Source organism: Oreochromis aureus, linkage group 20 (genome assembly GCF_013358895.1).
Source record: "Oreochromis aureus strain Israel breed Guangdong linkage group 20, ZZ_aureus, whole genome shotgun sequence".
Classification (NCBI taxonomy): domain Eukaryota; kingdom Metazoa; phylum Chordata; class Actinopteri; order Cichliformes; family Cichlidae; genus Oreochromis; species Oreochromis aureus.
Genome location: NC_052961.1, coordinates 19,359,698 through 19,384,518, shown reverse-complemented (window position 1 = coordinate 19,384,518; position 24,821 = coordinate 19,359,698). Strand labels below are relative to the sequence as shown.

Sequence of the window (24,821 nt, the reverse complement as noted above, 5' to 3'; positions counted from 1 at the left end):
GACGCACTTGCCTGTGATAACACTCGCCCACGACACAACGTGGATGCAAAACTTTGGTTTCCTGTGACCGCATACTGGCGCGTCATCACCGCAGAGGCCATATGGCTATTTTTGTCATGTCGCTTTGCTCTTTAATCCTGGTATCATTACACTGCAGTTAAAACATCGCTATTTGGTAGCATAGCGGACATAAAATCACCCCAGTTGTTGAATGTAGCGGCAGTTTTAGTAGAAGAAGTGGCGTGACGCAGTATAGCCCAAGGTTATGAGGTAATTCTGTCTAGCACTACTTAAAGAAAATAAAAATCAACTCACCTCTTAAACTAATAGCTTCCTATTGAACTTCCTTGACGGTTATGAGAACCGGTCAGCGCAGCGTCCACTTTCTCTGCGCTCTGTTGGGCCTAACCTATACGTGGACAACGCATTCAATCCTTTTTGTATGTCTTTCTTTTAGGGTATTTTAAAGTTTACAAGGTTACATATGCCAATTGCCTCAAGCAGGGCCTGTGAATGGTGCATAGGAAGCACGTGGTGTCATTTAAGTGGGTTTTATGGCCTGGAAGAGCTGACAAACCTTCGATATATACACATCATATATAATCTTAACTGTCCGGAATCGCAGCTGCTGGCTTCCCCTTATCGGAGGAAGAAAGGGCTTTGTGGCAGTGAGGATGCAGTACCTTTCTCTGGACTGTGTAGTCGAGTGGTGCGGAGGACTGAGAGCTGTTGCAGTAAGTTGGTTTTTACTTTGCCTACAGGCCTGCGAGCTGTGCCGTTATCTCACTGAACTGCGTAGTTTTTGTTTTATATCAGTGTAACTGAACGTGTGACTGTTAAACAGATTAACGTCAAAATTGACGCTACATGTACTAATTCGCAGCGAGTATTTTTGAAACTGTGCCATATTTTTAAGAACCCGAAAAAATGATTGCTTTCACACGTTTCATTGTATCTTTGCTCTTTTTTAATATTCAAAAAGTGTCTCGTACGGATATATCGATCACTGATATTTTGTGTTAAGGAGCCTCATTTTAAACCATTGTTAGCCTTTATTTTGAAGGCTGTTGTTATTCTTGGCAAATAACATATTATAGGCCTACGCATATTTTCATGCTGTAGATGTGATTTGATTCAACAGTTTGCTTCTTTATGTCAGAGTGAGAAAAATATATATGTGTGTGTGTGTGTGTGTGTGTGTGTGTGTGTGTGTGTGTGTGTGTGTGTGTGTGTGTGTGTGAGTGAGAGAGAGGGAGGGGGGGTGACTGTGAGGAAAATGCAAAGTTCAGGCAGAACTATCAAAAATAATCTGGCGTCCCGTCTCACTAACCACCACACCCTCTCTCTCCCTCTCATTTCCAATATCCCCCTCGTACTCTTACCTGCATGTAGAATACGGAAATTCTAAATAGAAGCGCCGTGGTTTCAGACGTCGGCTTGGATGGAAGAAAATGCGCTTTTTTGAAAATATACACAGCGTTTTGAAGCATATTTTGTGACATTTTCTGTTCTATGTTGTGCTAAAAGGTGGCTCTGATGGTTAAAAGAATGCACTAGTCCACAAGATGAGGCTTATTAATGCAAAACCACCTGACTACCATGACTCGAAGTTACTGTTTGTGCTCATCAGCCGGTGTTCATGTTGTTTTAGGGTCATGTCTGGGCCAAAGGGACAGGATTGAGTCAAAGGCATTTTTGCAGTTCAAATATGCCATTATCCAAACTGAAATATTACGAAAGGCAGCATTAGTGTTAGCTCGAGGCGTGCATGTGCATGTTTTGCAGAAATTTATCTTTCTATATATTTTTTTCTTTTTTTCTGTCCTGTGTTATCAGTCTTAAAACTATGTGATCTTATAACCTAAACGAGTTTCTGCTTCTCTTTAGGCTTATTTTAAAGACGTCTTAGTTCAGCTTAGAAAAGCTGCTCTTTCCTCAATGCGTGAAACTGTAACTGGCTGAATCTAACAGTAAGACTTGTTTGGGTGTGTTCAGCTATGCTGTTAGGCACAAGGTGAAGCAGGGATTTACAGGCTATAAATGCTGCATAATGTGGGAATTAAAAAATCACAAAAACAAAGTGTTTGAGTCAGCTTTCTTCCAAATGAGGAGTGTCGAGGCTTTAGGTTGTGCACAAATGCACTGAAGGCTGACCACTTACCGGATCGCTCCAGTCCTGGTTTTACAAACCTATTTTTAATATTTTTTTTAATATCTGGATTACGTAAAGTCTGTCCTGGTTTGCTTTCAGGTGTGCAGGGGAAAAGAATTATACACTTTCAATAGGGGGCACTGTATAACACGCTGCTGTGTGAGTGATACACTGCGGGGGCAACGTGTCCAAGTCAGGGCATTGTTAGTTCCTCTTTCTTCTCATTATTATTTTTTATTTCCTCCCTTTTTTCCCAAGCAGTTTCATTGCTCTTTTACGTAATACAGACATTTGTCATATCCCATTAACTCCCATAACTCTCGCACTAAAATGAAACAAAACAAAAGGAAAATATTTGTTTTCCTGCAGAAATGAATAGTAAATATATTCTTTCTTTTACAATAAATTGGAAACAAATATTAATGTGTGTTTTGACACATTCATGGGGCTACAGGGCGCTTATTATAATCGAAATATTTACTCTCAGTACTTTTTAGTCACTGAATTAAAGACCTGGTTTAACCTCACTAAAACTAAGACAGACCTTCTCAAAAACACTCTAATAGCATCACAATAAAAGTGAAACGGCATAAACATCCGTTTTCACTGCCATGTTCTGAGCTGTCTTATTCCTTTCTTTGACCTGTAGAGCTGACATTGTCATCATTCAAACCTCGGAGGTCATTTCCGGGTGAACACAAACATCCTTTTGTCTGAGCCCAAATAAAAACCATAAAGTCCAATTACATCGTTTTTTTGTTTTTTTTTTAACTCAGCAAGAATTTATTTACAATGTGAAGACAAACTAGGGGTTTTTTTTTTGAACTATTATTGACTCTTCGCCATATTTCCACAGGGCTCTGGAAGTCCAGGGATTTCTATTCTTAGAAAATTTGCCCAAGGAAATACCAAAATGCTTGTAAATTTACTTTTACTGTCTGGAAATGACCCGTCCTAAATTTTCGCCCTCGGTCCCAGTTCTGCAGCAGCCCCACACATGTCAGAGCTTTTCTAGGACAGCCTCGCTTAAGTAGAGAGCAGAGGATATGAGAGGCAAAGGGACGGACTGACGGGTCATTAGGAAAAACAAAAAGGAAACACATGCAAACAGTTTCTTTCTGTATTTGAACTTTGAGTGATTTACTGTAGGAAACACGAAGGAAATGATTATAATGAAATAAATAAATTTGTGGCTTTCGATTCTATTATATAATCTCTTTTTCATATTTGTATGTGGCCAATTTATATATTTAGATTTATTTTCACACTATACAGTGGCTTTTTAAAATTGGAGCAAAAAAACTGAAATACGGTACGAACACCGCATTTTTATGCCATCCTCAAATGCGTGATATCCGTGACAAATAGGCTGCTTCGTTAATTTAGAGAACACTGAGTAACATTTTCTTTCTATTCTTTTTTTTGGGGGTCTAATACATGTTTTAAAATTAAATATTAATAGAACAAATTATAAAGCTAATTTCTTCCTCGAGCATTTTATTTTTGCAGTTTGGGTGCAAAAATTCATTTTGTCACTTAATGAGGACATTTTTTTATGGACCTTTATGAACCATTTTGTCATCATTACCCTTTTAATTTTTTCGTTCTTTCTCTCTATTTTTCAGGCATTTCAACGAGCCAAAGTGAGTGAGACTGCGGATTTAATAGTAAGTGTTACGCATCGCCCCACGCTTATCCACCTACCTTTATTTAAGAGTAAAGCTTGTCTGACGGAGTTGCTTTTCCAATGACAGCAACCACCTTAATATCTGCACTTCCACTTAATTTATTCAGACACTCTGGCATTATGTTCTTTGTCTCGTTTCTTACGATTTCAAACATAGAAGCCTAAACAAAAACTCCAACTTAAGATGGAATTACCATCCTATACTCTCAACTTCTTGCAGTGCCAGTTAGCCGGATTTAACTGCACAGTGAGTCTTATGAACCACATCATTGCTGCAAAACCAACCAACTGTTTATGTGGGGAATCTAGTTTCTGAAACCGCCTCTGCTCCCTTGGCTGCTGCTTTTTAAAGAGTATTCATATCCAACTAGTCTCCAGTCTGTCTGCACTTCATTAAAACTTTTTATTTTAACTGGACGATACAGCTTAACGTTATTACACCTGGGGAGAGTAAACGTGGAAAGGCTATTAGGTTAAGAGTTTGATTAAAAGCGCATCGTAACCGTTTTCATCAGGGAGCACAATATTGCTGCACTGTCTGCATCCAAGTCAGGTACTCGGCCACCAAATTAAAAAAAAAAAAAAGAGCAGCACTGCGTGGACAGAACGACCTCCACATAGTTTTGCACAGATTTATTTTGTTTACATATGTACATGTGTGAACACGCTTGTAAGGCTGTTATTTTGCAGGGGAGGAAAAGGGAAAGCTTAATTTCTCAAATGAACAAATGAAACATCAAATTAGTCCGCCTGAGGGCCTCATTTTTTGTACTTCTACATTATAACTAGTTATTGAACTAGGTGCACGATCTGAAAGCCATTTGTGGGGAGAAAGAATTCATTGCTGTCTCTCCATCAATAATCCTTGGCAGTGAACTATTGGAACCAGTCAAACGCGAGGGGTGAAACGCGGGTCAGGCTGTCTAACTAATATTAAAATGCGTCCGCCAGAGCGCATGGGGCGAGAGGGAGTAGGTGGTGTGCATGTAGCTCCTTTCACACTGGTTGTGTGCACGACAAACAGCATGTCTTTTGATGAGAATATGAAAAAAAAATCCAAATGAATATGAGTTAGATTTTTTTTTTTTTGTTACCACTTCTCGGGAGTTCACTGTGTGTTGGGGCGGGAGGCTTTGTTAATCAATTTTAAAAAATCAAATTGATGCGCGGGATGCTGGCGGAGAAATATGTAGATTGAGATGTTTTTTGACAGTGTTTGAAGCACCCTGTGCATCACCGCTCTAATCAATTCCATTGATTCACAATCTGAGCATGTTTGCTGTTTTTAATAACCCCGAAACAGGTCACATGTCTGATATTGCATTTTTCATCCGAGGCTTTTCTCATTAGCTTCCAGAGTGGCAGCAAGAAAGGTTACCGAGCGGTCAGTATGGTAATAGCAAGCAGAAGAAATGGTTGGGAACAATAGAAACTTATTTTTCATGTGTGCTGTCACGCCGTCCCTTTGTATCCTTCGTGTTTGTGGCTGAATATTCATATAGGAGGTACCTCAAAGGCAGAGGCTGAATGTTGAGAAAAGAGACCCTTTCTGTTCTCTGCGTACGGCGTCTTTATGCTTTGTGTGTGTGTGTGTGTGTGTGTGTGTGTGTGTGTGTGTGTGTGTGTGTGTGTGTGTGTGTTTGCAGGCATACGTGTGCACTCATGGATATTTTATTTTTAGAGAAAGGACGTAAAATGTGTGTTTTCCATTGCTTGTAGATGTATCCATAGCAGGAGTGGGGTTTGTTTGTGACTTTGCTTCTTGAATCCTGATAAACAGAATCCGCTTTGACGCACGCTTTCTGTGGTATTTCCACTCTGATGCTTCTTGTGACACGACTGCGAAATGCACGATAACCTGCTTGCCACAGATATTTGCCCGGCAGATGACCTTTTACAGTGTCTAACCTAAAACACATTAGTTGTCTATATGTACCCTGTAGAACCGAATTTGTGTGAAGTACAAGCAGTCGCAAATACGTCTCTACAGGAATACATGGGCAACTGAAATACCACGCCAGTCGATGGATTGTTCTGCATCTGCTTCCCTTCACGTCTCTCTGGCATTTTTTTCTTCCTGCTTTTGCATATACAAGCATCAACGATGATACATACAGCCTGCATCCACCCCATCCACGGGCTCTAGCAGTGCAATAACGCTGTCACAAAGTGTATTCATAGCTCAGACAGCCACAGATTGTGTAGGTAGGCCACAGAGAACGTGCAGTGTGCGGCTACTACTGTGTCAGACCCTGTAAAACACGTTAGGAACCAGGGGTCGTTTAAAAGTGACTGATTTACGGCTTTTATTGCTCTATAAAACGCCTCTAACATCCTCACTAGGGGTAATAGAAATGTCGTGCGCATTCTTTACAAACAGTACAACCGGAATTATGATAAGCAATTTCACGTCGTTTTTAACCGTATTATTTAACTGCTGCTGTGAAAATAGATGCTTAACTTGCAATGTGATGGTTTGAATGGAAATATACCATTGTATTATTATTATTATTATTATTATTATTATTATTATTATTATTATTATTATTATTATTATTATTACTCTCCACCTGAAGACATATAAGTGAAACATGGGGGTGTTAAGGTGATAGGGAGGTTAACTTCACTCTGTCTGCCTACAGCTGACTCTGAGACAACAATGGGAAGCTTCCAGCACATGACAAGTTTATACACCCAGGCAGTATCAGTTTACAATAAAACAACAGACCACCAGTGCTGTAGGCTGTGGCTCATGGTCAGTGCTTCAGCCAGGGTTAGCATGTAACATTTTCAGGGTGGATTTTCCTGAAGGCTGCTGAACAAAAGAAAATGTTGTAATACTTTCAGTGTTTGTATTTTACTGTTTAGAGTAACCATGTTTTTTTTTTTACTAATCATAGGGATGTTGCATTCTGCAATTCTTCTTCAGCACTTCTTGTAGTTTCGACGGCCTGTCTCATCTGCCTAACAGTGTTGTTTTTCCTCACATAGATGCTGTTCATTGATTGTTCCTGCGCTTTTATTTGGGCCATTACAAAGCTCAGAAACATGTGCACCAAGTAACAGATAAGGGCTTTTTCAAGCTGTAAAACTGCAGTCAGAAGAAAGGGGAATTAGCACCACTCAAGACCACAAGGACTGGTGGCTGATTTCTATTTACACGTGTCGTGAATTGCTATCATGCATTTAGGACAGATGTTCACTTAGTCAAGAGTGTGTACAGCAGACTCTCTTGTCTGCAGCAACTTCACAGTGACACAATACTGGTCCTGCAGTTAAATCAGCAGCTCATTACACCCTCTGCTCTGTGACATAATAGTGATGTAGTTTCACTGCTGGCTGGTTTGTGAGCTCCTGGTGAATGCTTCTCTGCAGGGTTGTGTGTCCCTGATCTGTGACATCATATTAGTGATATTATGTAAGTTTGATCAGTTGGATGTTTCACGCCTGCTTAGCCCGCATCTGTGTTGCAGTTTTGTTGTGTCTATGACATTTTAGTCTGTGGCATATCAGGGTTTATATTCAAGTTTTGATTTATGCAATGTTTTGTTTTTTATGGTTGCTTTGTTGTGTTGTGCCTTATGGAAGCAAAGATTAGAGATTAAACAAGTTTTGCTTCGTCTTTCTGTAGGATAGAATAGAAGCACCTTGGACGGATTCTCAAAATCTTTTATATTGTAAAGCATTTCACAACTTTTGTTCCAGCAGATTTTGGCTACATTAAAGCAGCAACCTCAGATACAGAATCCTTCTGTAATTCAGTCCCATTCTTAATGCTATATACTGAGATATTTATAACTGAGCCATTTGTATCTTTTAAATCATTTTCGTTATATTTTGTAACTTTGTAATATACTGTATTATTTAATTTAGTGTAGTTATTTACTGTTCTTACTGTCTTGGAGCAACTGTGGCCACATAATTTCCTCGGGGATTAATAAAGTATTCTGATTCTAATTATTCTTACCAATTTTCATTTAAAAGCTGAAAAAATCCATACAAATGTGTAGTCTGAAAGAAATTAATACGGATTCGAAATAGATAGACCTAAATTTCTCATTGTTGAAGAACCTGCCACTGAGGCAGATTGTTTCTCTCTGTCCACTTCTGTCCAGCACTACAAATGATCAGTCTTCATCTCCTCCAAAGCTGGAGAGCATTCACCTCTCCACCTCTCCACTGACATTCATAGTCACGATATCTTACCTATGTTACTGCTGAAATGGTTTATAGGGAATAAAGAAAGAAAACTTAAAGAAAGAAAGAAAGCAATCCAGACCTTATTCTTAGTCTTGTGAAGAGACCCTGGACTATGTCACAGCTGAAGCTTTGTTGTCAGAGACGGTCTTTGTTAATCAGCCGATCATCTTTATATAAGGTGTTATAACTAACACAATAACTGGTTTGCCATTGTTGTACCTCATCTTTGTCCCTTTGAATAATTGAGACCACTGTATTTGCCTGTTATATTTTTTCCTTGGTCAGCAACTAGCTACTAGTTTTGTCCCCAAGATCAATTGCCTTGGTAACGCAGCCAGAGAGAGAGAGAGAGGGAGAGAGAAAGAGAGAGAGAAAGCGCGAGAGAGAGAGAGAGAGAGAGAGAGAAAGATTTGTGCCCACAATGGCGACTGTAGGTATGCTAAATACCTCTGGTTCCTTATCCGGGAACTACCTCTTACCCTGCTATTGGGCCATTGGGTCACGTGGTAAAAGTAACTTTACAGGGCTGCTCGCAAGTAGGAGGGCTTTATGGAGCAGAAAAACGACAAAGCTAGAAAAATTATTTTCCACTCCAGAAATTAATGATCATGAGCTCGTATTTGATGGAGTCTAACTACATTGATCCGAAATTTCCTCCATGCGAGGAATATTCGCAAAATAACTACATCCCCGAGCATAGTCCAGAATATTACAGCCGCGCAAGGGACACTGGCTACCAGCATCACCATCAGGAGTTATATCCTCCGCGGGCGAGCTACCAAGAGCGCCAGTATAACTGTGCAAGCATCCCTGAACCTGACACGCCAAGGGGACATGGAATACCCCATTCTGCGCATCTACTGACAGGGAAAGGGCAGCCTGCTTCATGTGAAACCCCACAGTTGTCCATGTCCCCCGCCACCCCACCGGCCGCAACCTCCGCCTGCAACCAAGCTACCCCGGAGCATCCAAACAGCACAGCCTCCTCCAAACAGCCTGTGGTGTACCCATGGATGAAGAAAATTCACGTCAGCACTGGTAGGCAACTTGTGTGTTTATGTTCCCTGCACTCCTCATGCTCCTCTCTCCCCTTCCCTCCCTTTATCAGTCCCTCTGACTCCCATCTCGTTGCCAGCCCCTGCTCCGATAGCAGGGAAGCCTTTGAAATGGCACAATTGAGGCGGATTTACGACTCGGCATTGGTAATTACACCCACCATAAATTTTATAGCCGAGGTATACTCAGGGCAGCCGTATCACCATGTGGCTTCTGCTGTTATGTATTGCGCGATGGAGAGAGGGGGAGAAATGAATAAGAAAAAAAAAAATCTGAGCTTTGTAATCTTGCATTAATAATTTAGCTCATAGTTGGATGTGAGTGTCCTCTCATTACGTAGAGAAGTTCTTAACTTCCCATTTAAATTTCTCAAACAGCTAAACATTCATAACCAATAAATCTTTCCAGCCATATCTCAGTTGAGGCCATTCTTGTTTACCCCTCCTTTCCTCCCTTCTCTGTCTCCCTTTCTCTCCTCTTCTCCTTCTTCCAGTGAACTCTGGTTACAATGGGACGGAGCCCAAGCGGTCTAGGACAGCATACACCCGGCAGCAAGTCTTAGAATTGGAGAAGGAATTCCACTATAACCGATATTTAACTCGGCGGAGGCGCATCGAGATCGCACACACCCTGGTTCTCTCCGAGCGGCAGATTAAAATCTGGTTTCAAAACCGCAGGATGAAATGGAAAAAGGATCACAGGCTCCCGAACACCAAAGTGAGATCCTCGTCCTCTTCCTCCGGGTCCAACACAAGCTCAGCAGCCGGCGCTGTTGCCGCTGCCTCGGCCACTAACACGGGGGCCCCCGACGAACTTACCGGAGCCCAGCATGGCGAGGATATTACCAGGTTATAAAACCATGAACCAATACTGGGGGTAGAATAAGAACTGGTTATTTATAGAACACTTATATATTTTGTTTTCGTAGCTATCTTGTGCGGTTTCCTTTAAGTCCAAAGTTATATAAAATGCATGTTATATAGCATGGATTACTGCGAATACCGATGAATTATTTTTACGTGACACAGGGTTTAATTTATTTGAAGTTCAATTAAAATGATGTTTTTTATTAAAAAAATGTTTTGAATGAAGGAAGAAAAAGTAGAAAAAAATATACATTTTATCAAAATGTTATTGTGGGCCATTCTTTTGCCCTGCTGCCCAAGGTGAAATGCACAATCTATTTATTTCAAACAACACTGGAAGGAAATCACTATAATAATAGTTATTTTTGGTATATAAAAAAGAAAGCTGGAACACACCATTGATCTTGAACTTGTATGTTTAGGAGAATAACAATGTGTGAATTACCTCGTGTATTTCAGAAACAGGATTTTTCTTTTTCTTTTTCATTTTGCAATTTAGTTTTGTGGTGTTGATGTTGTGTTTTAGACCGTTAAAAGCAGATTATTGTGAAATGCAATAAACGGAGTTTAGTGTACTTGTGCTAATCATATTGGTCAATAAAACAGTGAGTGTCTACTAGTTTTAAATACGTTTGTTCCAAGTTCATTTTAGGTAAGGTGAGGTCTACTGTTGCAAGATTGGAGGCGCTCCTTAAAAGTGTACAGATGTGTGAATACTGGACATTTCACGAGGGAAACAAAAATCACTGTGTTTTTAAACTGTGTTTGTCAATCCTGCAGCTCCCTTTTTTGCGTGTTTATATTAGCAATGTGTACAGACACTGAGTGTGTGTATGGTTTGTGTGTGTGTGGGAGAGAGGGGTGTGTGTGTGTGTTGTGTGTGTGTGTGTGTGTGTGTGTGTGTGTGTGTGTGTGTGTGTGTGTGTTAAAGCTTCACTCATAATGGATTGAAGTTATTTCTAAAATATGAAAATGAAATAGTTTGCGCTGTGCAGTATACATGCAACCTCATCAGTCTGAAGGGCATTCAATTAGACAAGCCACTGAGGCCCTCCAGTCCACATTGCACTGCCTCTGCCAGTGCCACAAAAGAAGCTCCTCGCTTCCTTCGTCCTGACTTGAACACAAAGATGCATGCGTTTAATTTAGAGTACATTTGCAATGTGTTAGAGATTTTAGATTGTTGTGAAATTATTCATTTTGTACCAATAGTGGTTGCCCTGCTTTTTCTATAGTCCTCTGCGCCATGCGACTGGGTTTTCAAATGTGAAATGAATAAAAAAAAATAAAGTCGTGATCTGCCGATAGATTCAGTATAATGCGTCGTGTGGTCTTCGTTAAATATCTGAGTGAAGATGCTGATGAAGTACACTAGCTTACCTTTGTTTTTGTTTTGTTTTTTCTAAACATTTTTTTTTTTTAAATTGATCTAAAGCAGTGCCCTTTCCACAAAAAGGAATGCTGTTGTTTTCTTGTCTGTTCACTCTTTGACTCTTGCTTGTATAAACACTTTGGCTCATTTGTCTGCTGACTCCCCAGTGGGCAGTTTGCCTCCGTAGTATGCAGCAGCTCGCGAGACTGTAGAAACTTCAAAAAACGGCGCTAAGGCGTCTCTGTGCAACGTCATCGTGCGACTTTCATCTGGCAGGGGGACCAACTCACTGCAGGACTCTTTGCTGCTGAAAACCTGGTGGACTGATGCAATAATTTGAAGAAAGTCTTTTAAACTGAATCCTCAACTGAAGTGCCTGAAGTGCTTTTATTTTGTCTCCCATTCTTCCTCCCATTTTTTGGAACAAATTTGGGAAGAAGGATTTCGGTTTAAAAATGGCTTGAGCCCAAAGACGCGCAAGAATTTGATAGATTATTGAAATTGTGACATGAATAGGCCTTATAAAATGCCTCGCGTAGTGGGAGGCAAAAGAGCACAAAAGGATGAGGTATTTTCCATCATCAATCTTTCCCCATAGAGCTTTGTGTTCTGTTCTGGAAAACAGCTCTGACAACAACCAGTTTTGATCTTATCAAATATTATGTATACAGGGTCGCATCCTTTGCCACTTTTCTTTTTATTTGACTGCTTTTCCCACAAATGTGAAAGTTAAGCTGGACTTTAAGCTGGACCAAAGAGGTTCAAATCTACTTTTTGGACGGGGCTTTGGATAGGCAGTAGAATAGTGGTGAGACGGCGCTGAAAAATGAATCTAGAAGCCTTTATGTTGCTGGACAGATTAGAGAAATTAATGTGCTCGCCACAGTCCCAGCATCCCTCCAGCCTCTTTCTAGGCCCTGTCGCCTCCATGTCGCGAAGCTGAAAAGGTACTTTATTGAAGTTTGGGGGCGAAATGGTAGAAGGCCGAGTTCACCTCGGGGACACATTTTCTGTCCCATTAGGCTCATTTCAGTCTGGATGGCCGACCTCTCCAACCCTGTGACCCAACTCACTTTCTATACGTGTACCTTCTGTGTGCGCCCTCGCTGGTCCCCTTCGGCCTCGGCTTTCTTTGTGGATTTTTCTGCGTTGTGCCGATAGAGAGGCCTGCTGCGGGGGATCACTCAATGTGTTTCTTCCTTTGTTAATCAGGGGGGGACACTGGACAGGGCTGAACTCTCGGACAGTTCTCTTCCTTGCACCCAGCAGAATTGCAGGATTTCCACACAGGCACCTTCTTTTTTAATTTCGTAATCTTTCGATCTCCCGTGAAGTCGTTTCCAAATCAAAGTGGCAAAGGTTTGTGGTAACATTTAGTTAATGGAGTGGCAACATACATATATAAATTTACGAGATATTTTTTAAGTCTGTCTGAGAATAGAAGGAAAGGGTGATTGCGGAAATATTGTTTTGTTAACGTATTAAAAATGGTATTTTTAAATTGAAATGATAAATAAGATGTAAACAAAACTACCGTTTTAGTTCCCTGAAGACCCCCCACCCAAACAGGAGCATTAAAAATAGTGTCTATTGATGCAGTCACATGACTCCTGTGTGGCTTAAGAGAATAGCTGGTCTCCGGTCAGCACTTACATTCAGAAGTGAGCTGCCAATTATAGATGTTTCTGACAGTACTGGGACAGTTGGTCATTGTGATTAGTTTATGGACAAAGACCTTCAAAAACCTTCAAACTTCCCATGGAGGCTCGGCACTTCCCCAAACTTTTATTTTTAGCCACATGCATTTTTTTCTCTGACACAGAGGAGAGTAAACTTCAGAACAGATTACTAATTAAGTTTTGTTAGAAGCAGAAGCTGCTCAAAAATATAAGCGATGATGTCAACCCTTGAGATATTATTGATGGGATAAATCACTATTCGCTTAAAAAAAAAATTATATTCGGAAACTTTATCCGGTTTTGCAGGCAGATTTCAGCGTGTTAGCGCGCTTTGATCTTCCTGGTGTGAACCAAATATTCAACGTTGATGGAAAAATATTCGACAGCCCGTCTTCCAGGATAAACAGTTGACACTGAAAGCCAAACTAATCTCACCGTCTGTCAGTTGTTTATGTGATAATTCATCCTCCTCCTCGTGTCTGTACAGGTGCAGCTCGAATTACACTTCGAACAATGACGACATGTCCCTCTTTGTTTGAGCTCTTGTAACTGAAGATTTGCGTTAAATGGAATGAGAGTGTATGAGGCACAATTTGACTTAGCGTTGCCAGGGATTTAACTAATACACCTGTATTAGGCGTTGTCTGATTTATTATGTGAATAAACAAAACGTGTGGTTTAATATTATTGCTATTCAAACAAAAGGCCAGTCAGTCATAAATCAGTGTCACTCTGCTGCTTTTTGTTTTGTTTTGTTTTGTTTTTTTTTAAACTTTGTTCTAATACACAGTGGAAACTTTTGATCATAGCAACACAAATGCTCAACAACATTAAATTTAACGATAGAAAATGAATCATGGCGTACACACATATTTTCGTTGTCTCTTCTCACGTGATCTAAGCAAGAGCGTAACTCACTAAATAATTCTCTGTAAACTTCAAAGTGATATGGCCTTACCTGTGACAAGTTCTGCACAAATGGATAGCAGTTTAATTCTTTAAGTTTAGAATGAAGTATTTTTGGTTTCACTCCATTCAGCTTTTTAGGTCATGGTAGATTTTTTTTTTTAACTTTTATTATTTGCCCTCCCCCCTCCCCCGCCCTGGGGCTGAATCTGAAGAATTAATTTGAGATGAGTTATTCTTTCAGGGATCTGGTGCATTTTGTGTGTTTGAAGTTGAGTGTATAAATTCCTCAGTCTTTACTCAGCTAACTGGTTTCTTCCCTGACTTGAGACTGTTGAATCACACATGAATTTCAGCTCACATTGCACTGCTGCAAGCTGCATGTGATTTACGAGCACCTCGGGCGAGGACTTTCTCTGTGAAGATATATGTATGAAAAAAAGAACTTTGCACACAAACACCAATCGAAATGTTTGAACAAAACCAAATACGAAACACGGAAGCGCCTCTGTTCTGACGCTTGCGCTCTCGATTGCCTGCTTTTATTGTCTGCGCCGGGTTAAGTGCAAACTGTTTCAAACTCGTCTCAGGTGAGTGTCTTCTTCATTCACTTTGGTTTGTCATAAAAGGTCCGGGGCCGGTGCATTGTTATCCTGTAGTGTGTTTAAACGGCAGCCATGGCAGCTGCATAAAGGCTGGGAGTTGAAACAGGGGTCATGCTGCTATTTTCCAGGGATAGAGAGGCTGTCTCACATTGACCAGCAGTGGGTGTGTCATAAATCCGTAAATCTCTCTCTCCTATCCGTTCACTCAAGGGAGTAAATGCGTCGGCCTGGTGTGTGCGCGCATGCGTGGTGGAGGTAGAGTTTGATTAATTTACATAAAACTAGATTTTAAAAAGCCATCAGAAATGTTAAAAGTGATTTAGTGTCGGCGCTGGCAAACATTTCAAGCAGGAGACGACAAAGCAGCTTGGACTGGTGTCCCACTGTAGAGTTGACATCGCACAGGAAATGATGGCCTGGATAAACTTACGAGTATACTTTCTGTCATCATAACGCCTCGCTGAGAAATATTTAATTAGCCCATTTGCTGCATCGTTGAGGACCTTCGAAATTACAGTCATTTTCTTCCGTTGGAGGTGTCACAAGGGGGCCCAGACAGTCACTAGATTGAGTTATGATTATGTTATTCGCTTTTCATTAGCAAAAGTGTTCTGAATATGCGATCCTGAGACTATAGATCCACGATTATGTAGAAGTTTTGCGAGATGCGCTTTTTATTTGATTTGTTCTCTGAAAATGATTATCCGGTGTATTTGTGTGACCACCAGTTGCATATCGCGCAGAACTTTGAGTCTTCTGACAGCTTCATGCTGCTGCAGTTTAACATTGTGTGTGCTGTATATGATTGGATGTTAACGCAAAGGGTCATATCACCTCTGTTATCTAAGATGCAGGACTTTAAAATAAACTATTCAATAAATAAACAAATAAATACCGCGTAAAGCATGTGTATTTATCAACCAGAAAAATGACAAATTAAAGGAAAAAACAACATAAAACGTCTTAGAAAGTTACTAGCCGCTGGAACAGATGCCATGCAACTTGGCATTGATCCCTCAATTCTCCGGAACTCTGCTGGAAAGATAATACACCATTTTTCCAAAACATGCCCCCCTGCAACCCTAGTTTTGATTTAAAGATGATGGTGGAGGTCGCTAAAATCTCCCATAGGTGTTCAGATGATTTGAGCTCTGATATGATAAAGTTTTTGAGTCAGACCATTCTCATACCCACTAAACCATTCAGTGACCTTGTGCCCAGTGGATGGGTGAGACATCATTTGGGTAGGATTGGTTAATCATGGGATAAAGATGAACACTTAGGACAACTTTTGCACACTGCCTTCTAAGGTAACAACTGGATCCAAACAATGTCAATAAAATTTACCCCACAGATAGATAGATAGATAGATAGATAGATAGATAGATAGATAGATAGATAGATAGATAGATAGATAGATAGATAGATAGATAGATAGATAGATAGATAGATAGATAGATAGATAGATAGATAGATAGATAGATAGATAGATAGATAGATAGATAGATCTAAAAACTGAAAAACAAGCACAAATATCTTGAGTGTTATTTTAATTTTTAGACTTTTTACTGAAGTTTGTCTCTATTCTCCAGACTGTCCACGATTTACATCAGAGTTAGGCCCAAATTAATACTTCGTGTTAATGCACACGCTTATAGGAAAGTCGGGACTAGTTTGGGAAATTGTCATTGTCTGTCTTTTCCTCACTTATGAAGTGCAGTCTGCAAACTCTAGTCTTTTCATTTCACTCTGCATTGTTTACAGCAATATAGGGCACCGGGCCCATAAATCTTCTCCTTGCTCTGCCAAGACAGCGCCATTTGTATGCACCGTTTTAACCGACAGCATCCTCTGCCCATTAACGTCTTCTCCCCAGCTCTCTCTCAGTCTCCCTTTATCTGCGGAGCTCTGTCCCCTGGAAATACATTAACTGATCCGTGCTTCCTTTGTGCTTTGTGAGCTATTTATAGACTTTTTTCTTATATGGAAGGAATATATCTAAATATGTTATAAATATATAATTTATGGGGAAAGAAAACAAAAAAAGAAAATCGTAATTGTGTTGCATCTGCCAGATTTCGCCGTTTGTGCGCAGCTGCGGATATTCTCCAGTACCCTTTTCTGTGTGCGTTATTGTTGTGAAAAATAAAAGTTTATAGACAATTTCCTTGGTTGTTTGTGTCAGCAGGCGAGAGAGCGGAGAAGGTAAGGAGGAACTGTAAAAGGGTTGACACCCAGAGCGACCGGCGCGCTTTTGTGTGAGAGAGAAAAATGATTTATTGCCACTGAGGCGGTTCAAACAGAGTTCACGGAGAATTGTGGTGGAGGCGCGGAGGAGCTAAATTATGGTCTTGCTGAGCTAGTATATCATAGATTCTATCTCCAATTCAGAGAGTATGTTCAAGGGTGTGAGGTAAGGAAAACAAAACGAATTTAATTACTTTCCCCACTTTCAGTCAGTCCTGATCTACACTGCGTTATTCAGCTGATAATAACACTAATGCTGCTTTTACTACTAATAATAGATTTATTTAGGCGTGAGACGAAAATACAAACTTATGTCAGGGTTTTATCAGTTTATTTAGTTTTGTTGGCCCACATTTACCTCACAGTGAAAATGACAAATTTAACCTTTAGCCAATTTAAATTTAAATACTAAACCTTTCCACAGTCTTTATTTAACTGGCCAGAATGAAAAGGGGGGTGGGGGAAGAGATATCAACACTATAGGTTTTTAGTGTCAAAAAATATTTTTGCTGCCTCACAGCAGTCAAATTGAAATTATATTAATGTTGTAAGCATTTTGCTATGGCAGCAGTTGTTTCATGTCCCTGATTTTATATAAAATATTTCATTATGTAAAAATAAATTCAACTAATAAAATAAAATTAAAAATAAAAATCTCAGGACGTGACACCAAGGTTCAGGTAAAACATCGGTGATAGTGGCAGCAGGGGTGAAACGGAGAAGGAGGAAGGCTCCTCTCTTTCCATGCAACCCTGAGTGCATAATCCATCACCTCTGAGACATCTAAAGAGGGTTTTCTCGACAGCTTTGCAGCTTTGTACTGAAACACCAGAAGGAGCTTACATCCAAAACATGGTTCAGCTAAGATTAATACTGGCTTGGAATATTCTAACAGTATAGTCTCCCAAACCTTCTCATTTAGAAGATGGTTTAGGGAGCACTATTTATAATTTTGTGATAGATTCATTATTCTCGTTATGTGGCCGTTTTGCATAAAATTGCGCATTGCTGGAATTAAACAAACACGTTTTATGAGTTCTTTTTCCCCTACAGTATAACTCAGTTAGGCCACAATTGATGTAGCTTTTATCCCAAATAATTTCTCCCCCCCAAAAAAAAATTATTATGGGTTTTAAAATGAAGTTGAAAAATTCATATTTTATTTAGATGTTTTACGTCTTCATGGGTAAGTCCCAGGTGTCTTGGATGTTTGGCACTGTGGCTGTAAACAGGCGCGTAAGAGCCTTAAACTGAGCATCTCATGTTTGGGTTCACGCCTTCGTGCAGAAGGAGGAATTTAACCCCTCCAAAAGATGCCCATAGTGTTTGAGTGTTGCCTCCTGGAGCCACCGTCAGTGGACTCGATGCTATACTGTGATGCCTGATTAATGCAAATACGTTGAATTGTCCTATAGAAAAAAAATCTTTAACGATTGCGTCCTTTGTCTTTGTGTGGCAATGACTGTCATGTCTTTGTTTGACCACTCCCAGTGAATCCCATTAAGCCAAAGCTACACTGTTATAAACACACGCTGTGTCTTAAAAGAAAGCCCGCCGATTTATAATAGGTATTTAAATTAGTTTCAGACTAAGTTATCCAAAATAAGCGTAATGATTTCGTTTTACAGACTTAAAACAGATTTACTCCAGTTAGTGCCCCTAGTAGAATGAAACTACGCGGATAAGCACCATTATTTATAATAGCGTTTGACTGGGGAAACAAACAAACAAACAAACAAGCAAACAAGGAGCGCAATTTCTTTTTAATAATTTTACACCTACAAAAGCTTCCGCAGAATAATGAGCTGTGATCCATAACCAGTTATTAACCATCTCTTATTCCACCTCACAGACGCGTATTGTAGCGCAGAGAAAAAAATCCTCGCATCGCATTTGTTTAAACCTACCACCAAAAAGTTCAGGATGTGTGGCTGCGAGCGGCGGTTCCTTCAAAAATAAAACGAGAAAATGAGTCCTGTCAAAAGAGTTACAATATTACAAGAAATTTGCGGCCAGTTTCTAATGAAATCCTCCTCACCGCACGTGCAAGCTTTGTCTGTCTCCCCCCCTTTCTCCTAATGTTTTTCTCTCCGCTTAAACACATCTCCCTCTTTCTCTTACACTGATTACACAGTCGTTTGGCGTCTTTTCATATTCCATTATATGTTTTTTTATATCCTAGGTAAAGAAATGCAGGCTGCTCATAGAAATGTCTGAAGAAATATGGCAGAAGCTTCCTCTGGGTTCCAAGTTGCCGGCGGATTACTTTCCAACTCCAGAGCTCCGTCATTGGAGGACTGCCACACGTGACCACGGCACCCTTCTGGTAAATATTATTCAATTGTTCCAAATGGTTATTCAAAGTGCACTTTCCTGCGTGCCTTTTTACATTCAGGTTAATTGTGATCGAATATTAGATAGATACACGTCCTCGCCTTTTACTGCTGTTGAGGGACTCCTGGTTTTATTTGAAACAGTTTGATGAGCTGGGTCCATGGACCCCCAACAGTTTGCCCTCCCACTGCAGCTGCATGGCAACAGTTTTGCTATGAGCTCTGGACAGGTGCCAAAATTAAGCGCGGGATACAATGAAGGAGGAGGAGGAGGAGGCCAAGAAGCAGAACTTAATCAGCAAAACATGACCTCCTCTTCTCGTGTCAGTTCCAGGTTGAACCCAGATGAACAATCTGAGTGCCCACTGGAGCCCGTGGTTCACTGCCATGGCAAGGGCAAGCTGGACATCAAGAGCAGGAGCTGCAGTCTACTCACCATCTGCCGCTCAGAAGTAATTTTTCCCTGGATGAATCCACGGACCACTGGCTCTGAACAATCTGGTAACTGGTTTTGTTCATTATCTTTGCCTTTTTAAAGCTAACACTGAGTCTTCAAAATATTTGTGACACAAGAAGCTTCATTAGGCTCTTTACAAACTCACATGTTTTTCCCTCTTTTTAAATTTTTCTTTTTTCGACTGAATATGTAACTCAAACACTCAGTGTCTTTGTTACCTTTCTTTGGAAGCAGAACAGCTACAGCAAAGTAACTTTTCAGGAGTGGTCAAAGTCATCTGCTTGATCACACTTAAGAGAACTTTGTTCTAATGTGAGCCCTCTTTCTGCTTTGTCAATGAATGAGTGCTGGTGTTACTGAACAGTTAACCAAATGCCACTGTCATGCTCACAGCATACAGGGCTGTTTTTCCAGTCCTGCAGGAAAAGTGATGTTCCAAACAGACAAGCTGGAGCACAAATGCTGCACAAACACTTCTTTTAATCCACAAAAAAAAAGAAAAAATCAGCACTGCGATCTGTCATCTCTTGACACGGTCTCAAAATGGATTGTATCAGTTCATTAATTCTATCACATCATGACTATAGAGGCGAGTGTGTTTATTTTGAGAGCAAAATCTCCATATATTTAAAAAAAAAAGAGAAAAAAACTTTTAGACTTTTTTTGAATTTCATGTTCTAATCATGCTGTGTTTTTTTCTTTCTTTTTAAATCTTTGAAATACTTAAACATTGCTGTGTCGACAAGCTAACATGTAACAAGGAAGCAGTCCTCCAGTGCGGCAGATTATTGTTATATAGTTTTCACTATAGGTCTTATTAAGTATCCATTAACCCTGGTATGTTACATTATTATCAACAGAGCCTGGTATTGCTCATATACATGTCAAATTGAATCCCTAATGGTGGTTATTTTCAGTGGTGGTCCCAAGGTACCTTTTAAGTGACTGAGATGAGGATTTGACAGGTCTGCTTCCGTGTGTAGCTCTGATTAATGTGTTCTGTCAGGCAGCCGTAGTGGCGTCAGATGTTTCCCCCAGACTGCTTCTTCGGGAGGTAACTTTCCCTGAACACATGACACAGTAGACAGCCAGTCTTGTATAGTGTCTCAACCATGACTGAATGCGCAGGAAGAGCTGAGGGCTCTTACTTGGTCACAGGTTGATTGTCTGAGGATTAACACGGGCCTCCCTGGCACTTGAAGTCTTCCATGTGGAGGTTATACATTTCAGGATAGAACTGTTAGATGTGTGGCATTTCCTTTTAACACCCTCTCTTTTTTATGTGCTTCCTCCATCATCAGTCAGGAGTGGCATGGCAGCTGGTCTATCAGGTAGAGGAAGGCAAAGTGTGAAGAGGGAGAGGACAGCCTTTACCAACAACCAGCTGCTGGAGCTGGAGAAGGAGTTCCACTTCAGCCCTTACCTGTGTCGTCCTAGGAGGCTGGAGATGGCCGCTGGGCTCCAGCTCACTGATCGTCAAGTTAAGATCTGGTTTCAAAACCGCAGGATGAGGTACAAGAAGGAGCAGAAGTATGGAAAGATGACAAGTTTATCTCAGTGGTCCACCTGCAACCTGTCTTCCAGCTCAACCTCCTTTGCAGATCACCTGAATTTTCCAGATGCAAACATTATTAGAACTTCCTCCTCCTCCTCAGACTTGCACACCCCTCTCTTTGGCTCTTTCAGTAACAGCAATAATGGTCAGTATATTCACCCCTCAGACCTGGCCCATTTGAACTGCATACTTCCATCTGTTGCAAATGGTCCATCGGCCTCCTTTACAAGCATAGATAGTCATCATCGTGCTGGCATTTCAAAGTGGCCCTAGGGCCCCATAATGGCCAACTCCTCCTGTGCTCGTCAAAATCTCAATATGATACATCTACTTTCACTTACTTATGAAAGACTGGAGGATGAGTCTGATCAGCAGGGTTGAAGTTCCCTCAACACATCCTTTCAGCATTCATGGAACATTTTAATTAAACCATATGAACACATCTTAATTAAAGGAAACCTACAGCGATATCTTTTGTGTTTCTCAAACACAGTGACTCAAGACTGCAGGGCCTCAAACTTGCTGTGCTTTTTGTACATACACACAGCATGCACAAGACATTTAAAGAAGTAATAATTACATGTTTTTGTTCTGTAATCTTACGGGTGTATTGTCGCATGGTTAATGCATGCATGATGTAGACTTTGAGTGAGTTTTCCATTGCCTTCCTGTTGTCAGACAATTGCTAAGTGGTTGTCATTTTCTAAGTGTTACATTAGGATTTTTTTTGCATTTAAATAACAGGTTGTGTGAAATATTAGTAAGTGTTAAATGGGCAAATTAATGTTCATTTTGAATGATGTTATATTTTTGTTAAAACTATTAAATGATACGGCAAGTCTTTGATACTTCTATTGATTAATTGAGATGTCACATACTGTACAGGCTTAATAAATGAATGTGGGAAAACTGTAGCTCTTGTGCAATGTTTACCCTATTCATCGCTGATTAGACTTACATTTTTTTCTCCAGCAGTATTTTTATGATTAAAGATTCCTGGATTAGATCCCAAATGGAAAAAATGAGAACGACTCTGTAATCAAATTAAGGCGTGCTTTAGATTCACTGAAAACTCCATAGTATTGTGCATTCACGTTGCACAGTCTCGCAACATAAGCCTCTCCCTCACTTCTGCCTATGAGTTCCCCACCATTAATCACTGAGACAAGGCAGTCTTTCCAGCACTCCAACCACAAGCTCTGAACCCATTGGGCACCATGACAAGATCTCTTGCCTCCTCCTTCCCAGCCTTTGCCTTTTCAATAGCAAAATTGTAGTGCTGCAAGTTGGGGCTGGCCTCCCGCTCAGGGGGCATGTTAGTTGTGTAGCGTAGAAGCCCTTCCAACATCCCATAGGGCTGCACCAGAGACCAGTGGCATTCAATCACTTATGACAACATATTATCTTAAAGAACAATGAGAAGACTTCTTTTTTAAATGGTGTTCACTGTGTCACTGTGACATGTGGATTCTGAAATGTAAACAGAGTCATGGAAATGTTATTTTTAATCATCTATTTTTGATTTTAAAAAGACGACTCTCATTGGGGGGAGGGCATTATGCACGCATTTGACAGAAGTGGGTCACATGTTCTCCTGAAACTTCAGAGTTTATCAGATAGACTGCAACTTCCAAAGGAGCAATTCCTGTCTTATTCTTGATAATGTGAGGCCTAGTGTTGATACTGCGCATGAGTTATAAGCATGCTGTGTGATGTATAAGAGTTGTGTTGCTGTAAATGAGCTATCACAGATGACTACTGACAGCTATGAAATTGGGGAGGTAACAAGGAAGTTGATCCCCTAGTGGTTCTGGATGGAATGCCTCCTGCTCCTAATTCATTGCTTCATCAGCTGGCATTTGGTAAATATTTGACACCATTTGCAGCACGCCTCAGTTGGTGTCAGGGGAGCTATATAGCACCTATAAGTCTATGAACATTTCGATCTAAATAAAGCCACGTCCACACCACATCTGTAGAGAAGAGGTGGTGACAGCTGGGTAATTTAGGAGAAATATAATAAAGGGCAAAAGAGAGAAAGACACATGGAAAGAAAAGTTCTCCTCGAAAAAATCTGTTCATTTACAAAGAGACAGAAAGAGGGGAGGGGAGTGTAAGGAAGAAGAAGCAGACAGCGCTGGATTCCTGAAATTCTTCCATATGCTGAGTGATTTATGATTTTAACGGTGCTGAGGTTCACTAGGACTTTTACCTCTGGTTCCTCTACATGATCTTTTTCCAGACACTGAAAGCTGGAGGATCCACACACTGAAGTGCAGTAATTCTGTGGATGAGGTCAAGGAGGAGGGGGGGGGGTCCCCAAGGGTCAAAGAAAGCCTCCCCCAAGGGCCCCAGTGCAAGGGCGAACAGACTGCTTCCATTTCAACATTAAGTTAGCCAGTTGTTCACACGCTGGGTCACTCCTAGTTAGCAGCATAAAGTCATTATTTCCTTTTCACTCACTTGACTTCTTTGCCCTGTTTGATCACATGTGTTTTTAGTGGGTGAGGATCAGGAAAGCCAAAAAATCCTTACATGTTTTTCCAGATTCTGGGCTTTGCCTTAAGTAGATCTTTGAAGTGACAAATGATCCCAGCCGTGGTACCGTGAAACCAGCTTTGGTTACGGTCCATCATTAATTTCAAAATTTTGCATTATGTCCTTTACAGTGACTGATGTGCAACTGTCCAATTTGCAGCTGTTGTGTAACTGATTTTGGGTTTAGATTTGAAAAATGCTCCCTGCATCCAGACTTTTCTTAAGCTGCAGTGAAAACAAAACTGCTCTAAGTTTAACAAAGATGTGCTGCTTTAAGTATCTTTCACTATAATCAACAAATGCCAGCTGCTTCTTATTTTACCATCCCATAAGCTGCTGCTGTCCATTGGAGAAGTGATAATTCCATTCATTATATGGGGCTCTATCAAAGCAAATAAATGATGATGATAATAATTAATGCTTATGAGTCAACCCTTTCGCTTATTAGTATATATTTCCATAAACAGTTTATTTTCTGATTGGCTGGCAGCCTAAATCAGAGATTCCTAAAGCCTGAGAGTACCTAAAAATCCTCTAAGCTCCATTTAGGAGGTTTTCCCCTCAGCTTATTCTTCATTTGCTAATTTGTTTTCCCATCCTTGGCCATGATCCATGCATGCGGTTATTTACATCAGTAATTAATGCCAATGACTAACCTGCTTTAAAATTTCATAAGCTGGGCTTGGTGTCCTCCGAAAAGCACAATGTCTTTTCAGTACAATGACCTCCATTTATTTAGCACTGATTTATTTATTAGGTTTTTGCTTTGGTAAACAATCCTTTATCAGAGAACACAAAGAAAGGTAACCTCCTCATTATATAGTGATTAAAAAAACATCTCCAGGGGTAGTAACAATGGACATTATTTACATTTAAAAGTCATTAAACAAAAATGTTCAAATCCCCTTTTGAAATTATCAAACAGTATCTTAGGAAAATATTTCTGTAGGCACAGTTTCTAAGTAGGCATATACCCTCAACATTTACTGAATTTATGGCCTTATTCAATCACCGATGAGTTCAGATCATAAGGCGAGCTCGAGCGAGGAATAAAGAATAAAACAAAAAAAAGAAAACAACAACACAAGTGTGTCTCTTAAACAACATGAATACGTGTGCCAAAGTACTGTTCTTGATGCTGTTTATTCTGACATAAAACTTTACAATA

At 40.3% G+C, this 24,821-nt stretch overlaps 2 protein-coding genes across 7 annotated transcripts in view; both read left to right on the top strand.

Moving 5' to 3' along the window:
* Positions 1–19,573, top strand: part of LOC116325871 (homeobox protein Hox-C4a) — a 56,978-nt gene extending 37,405 nt beyond the window's left edge. For 2 of the 6 annotated variants that reach the window (XM_039604926.1, XM_039604925.1), the window contains 3 exons: positions 3,778–3,819; positions 18,953–19,096; positions 19,432–19,573. Coding sequence is in view for 2 of the 6 variants with exons in the window: in XM_031746906.2 (XP_031602766.1) it covers positions 8,642–9,077; positions 9,589–9,950 (798 nt within the window). In the remaining 4 variants the exon portion in view is untranslated. The other 4 variants (XM_031746929.2, XM_039604927.1, XM_039604928.1 and 1 more) reach the window with 3 other exon arrangements.
* On the top strand, positions 19,133–22,029 carry LOC116325882 (homeobox protein HOX3-like). The gene is made up of 2 exons (XM_031746942.2): positions 19,133–19,604; positions 20,862–22,029. The coding sequence occupies exons 1-2, from the start codon at positions 19,265–19,267 to the stop codon at positions 21,386–21,388; spliced, it is 867 nt and encodes a 288-aa protein (XP_031602802.1). The 5' UTR covers positions 19,133–19,264; the 3' UTR covers positions 21,389–22,029.
* Positions 22,030–24,821: the final 2,792 nt, after the last annotated feature.

What these genes read in the sequence shown, in the direction of transcription:
- LOC116325882 (XM_031746942.2), top strand. Translation starts at nt 19,265, where the DNA reads ATGGACCCCCAACAGTTTGCCCTCCCACTGCAGCTGCATGGCAACAGT. An exon ending in CACTGGCTCTGAACAATCTG is followed by an intron (nt 19,605 to 20,861) that starts GTAACTGGTTTT and finishes CTCCATCATCAG; the next exon opens with TCAGGAGTGGCATGGCAGCT.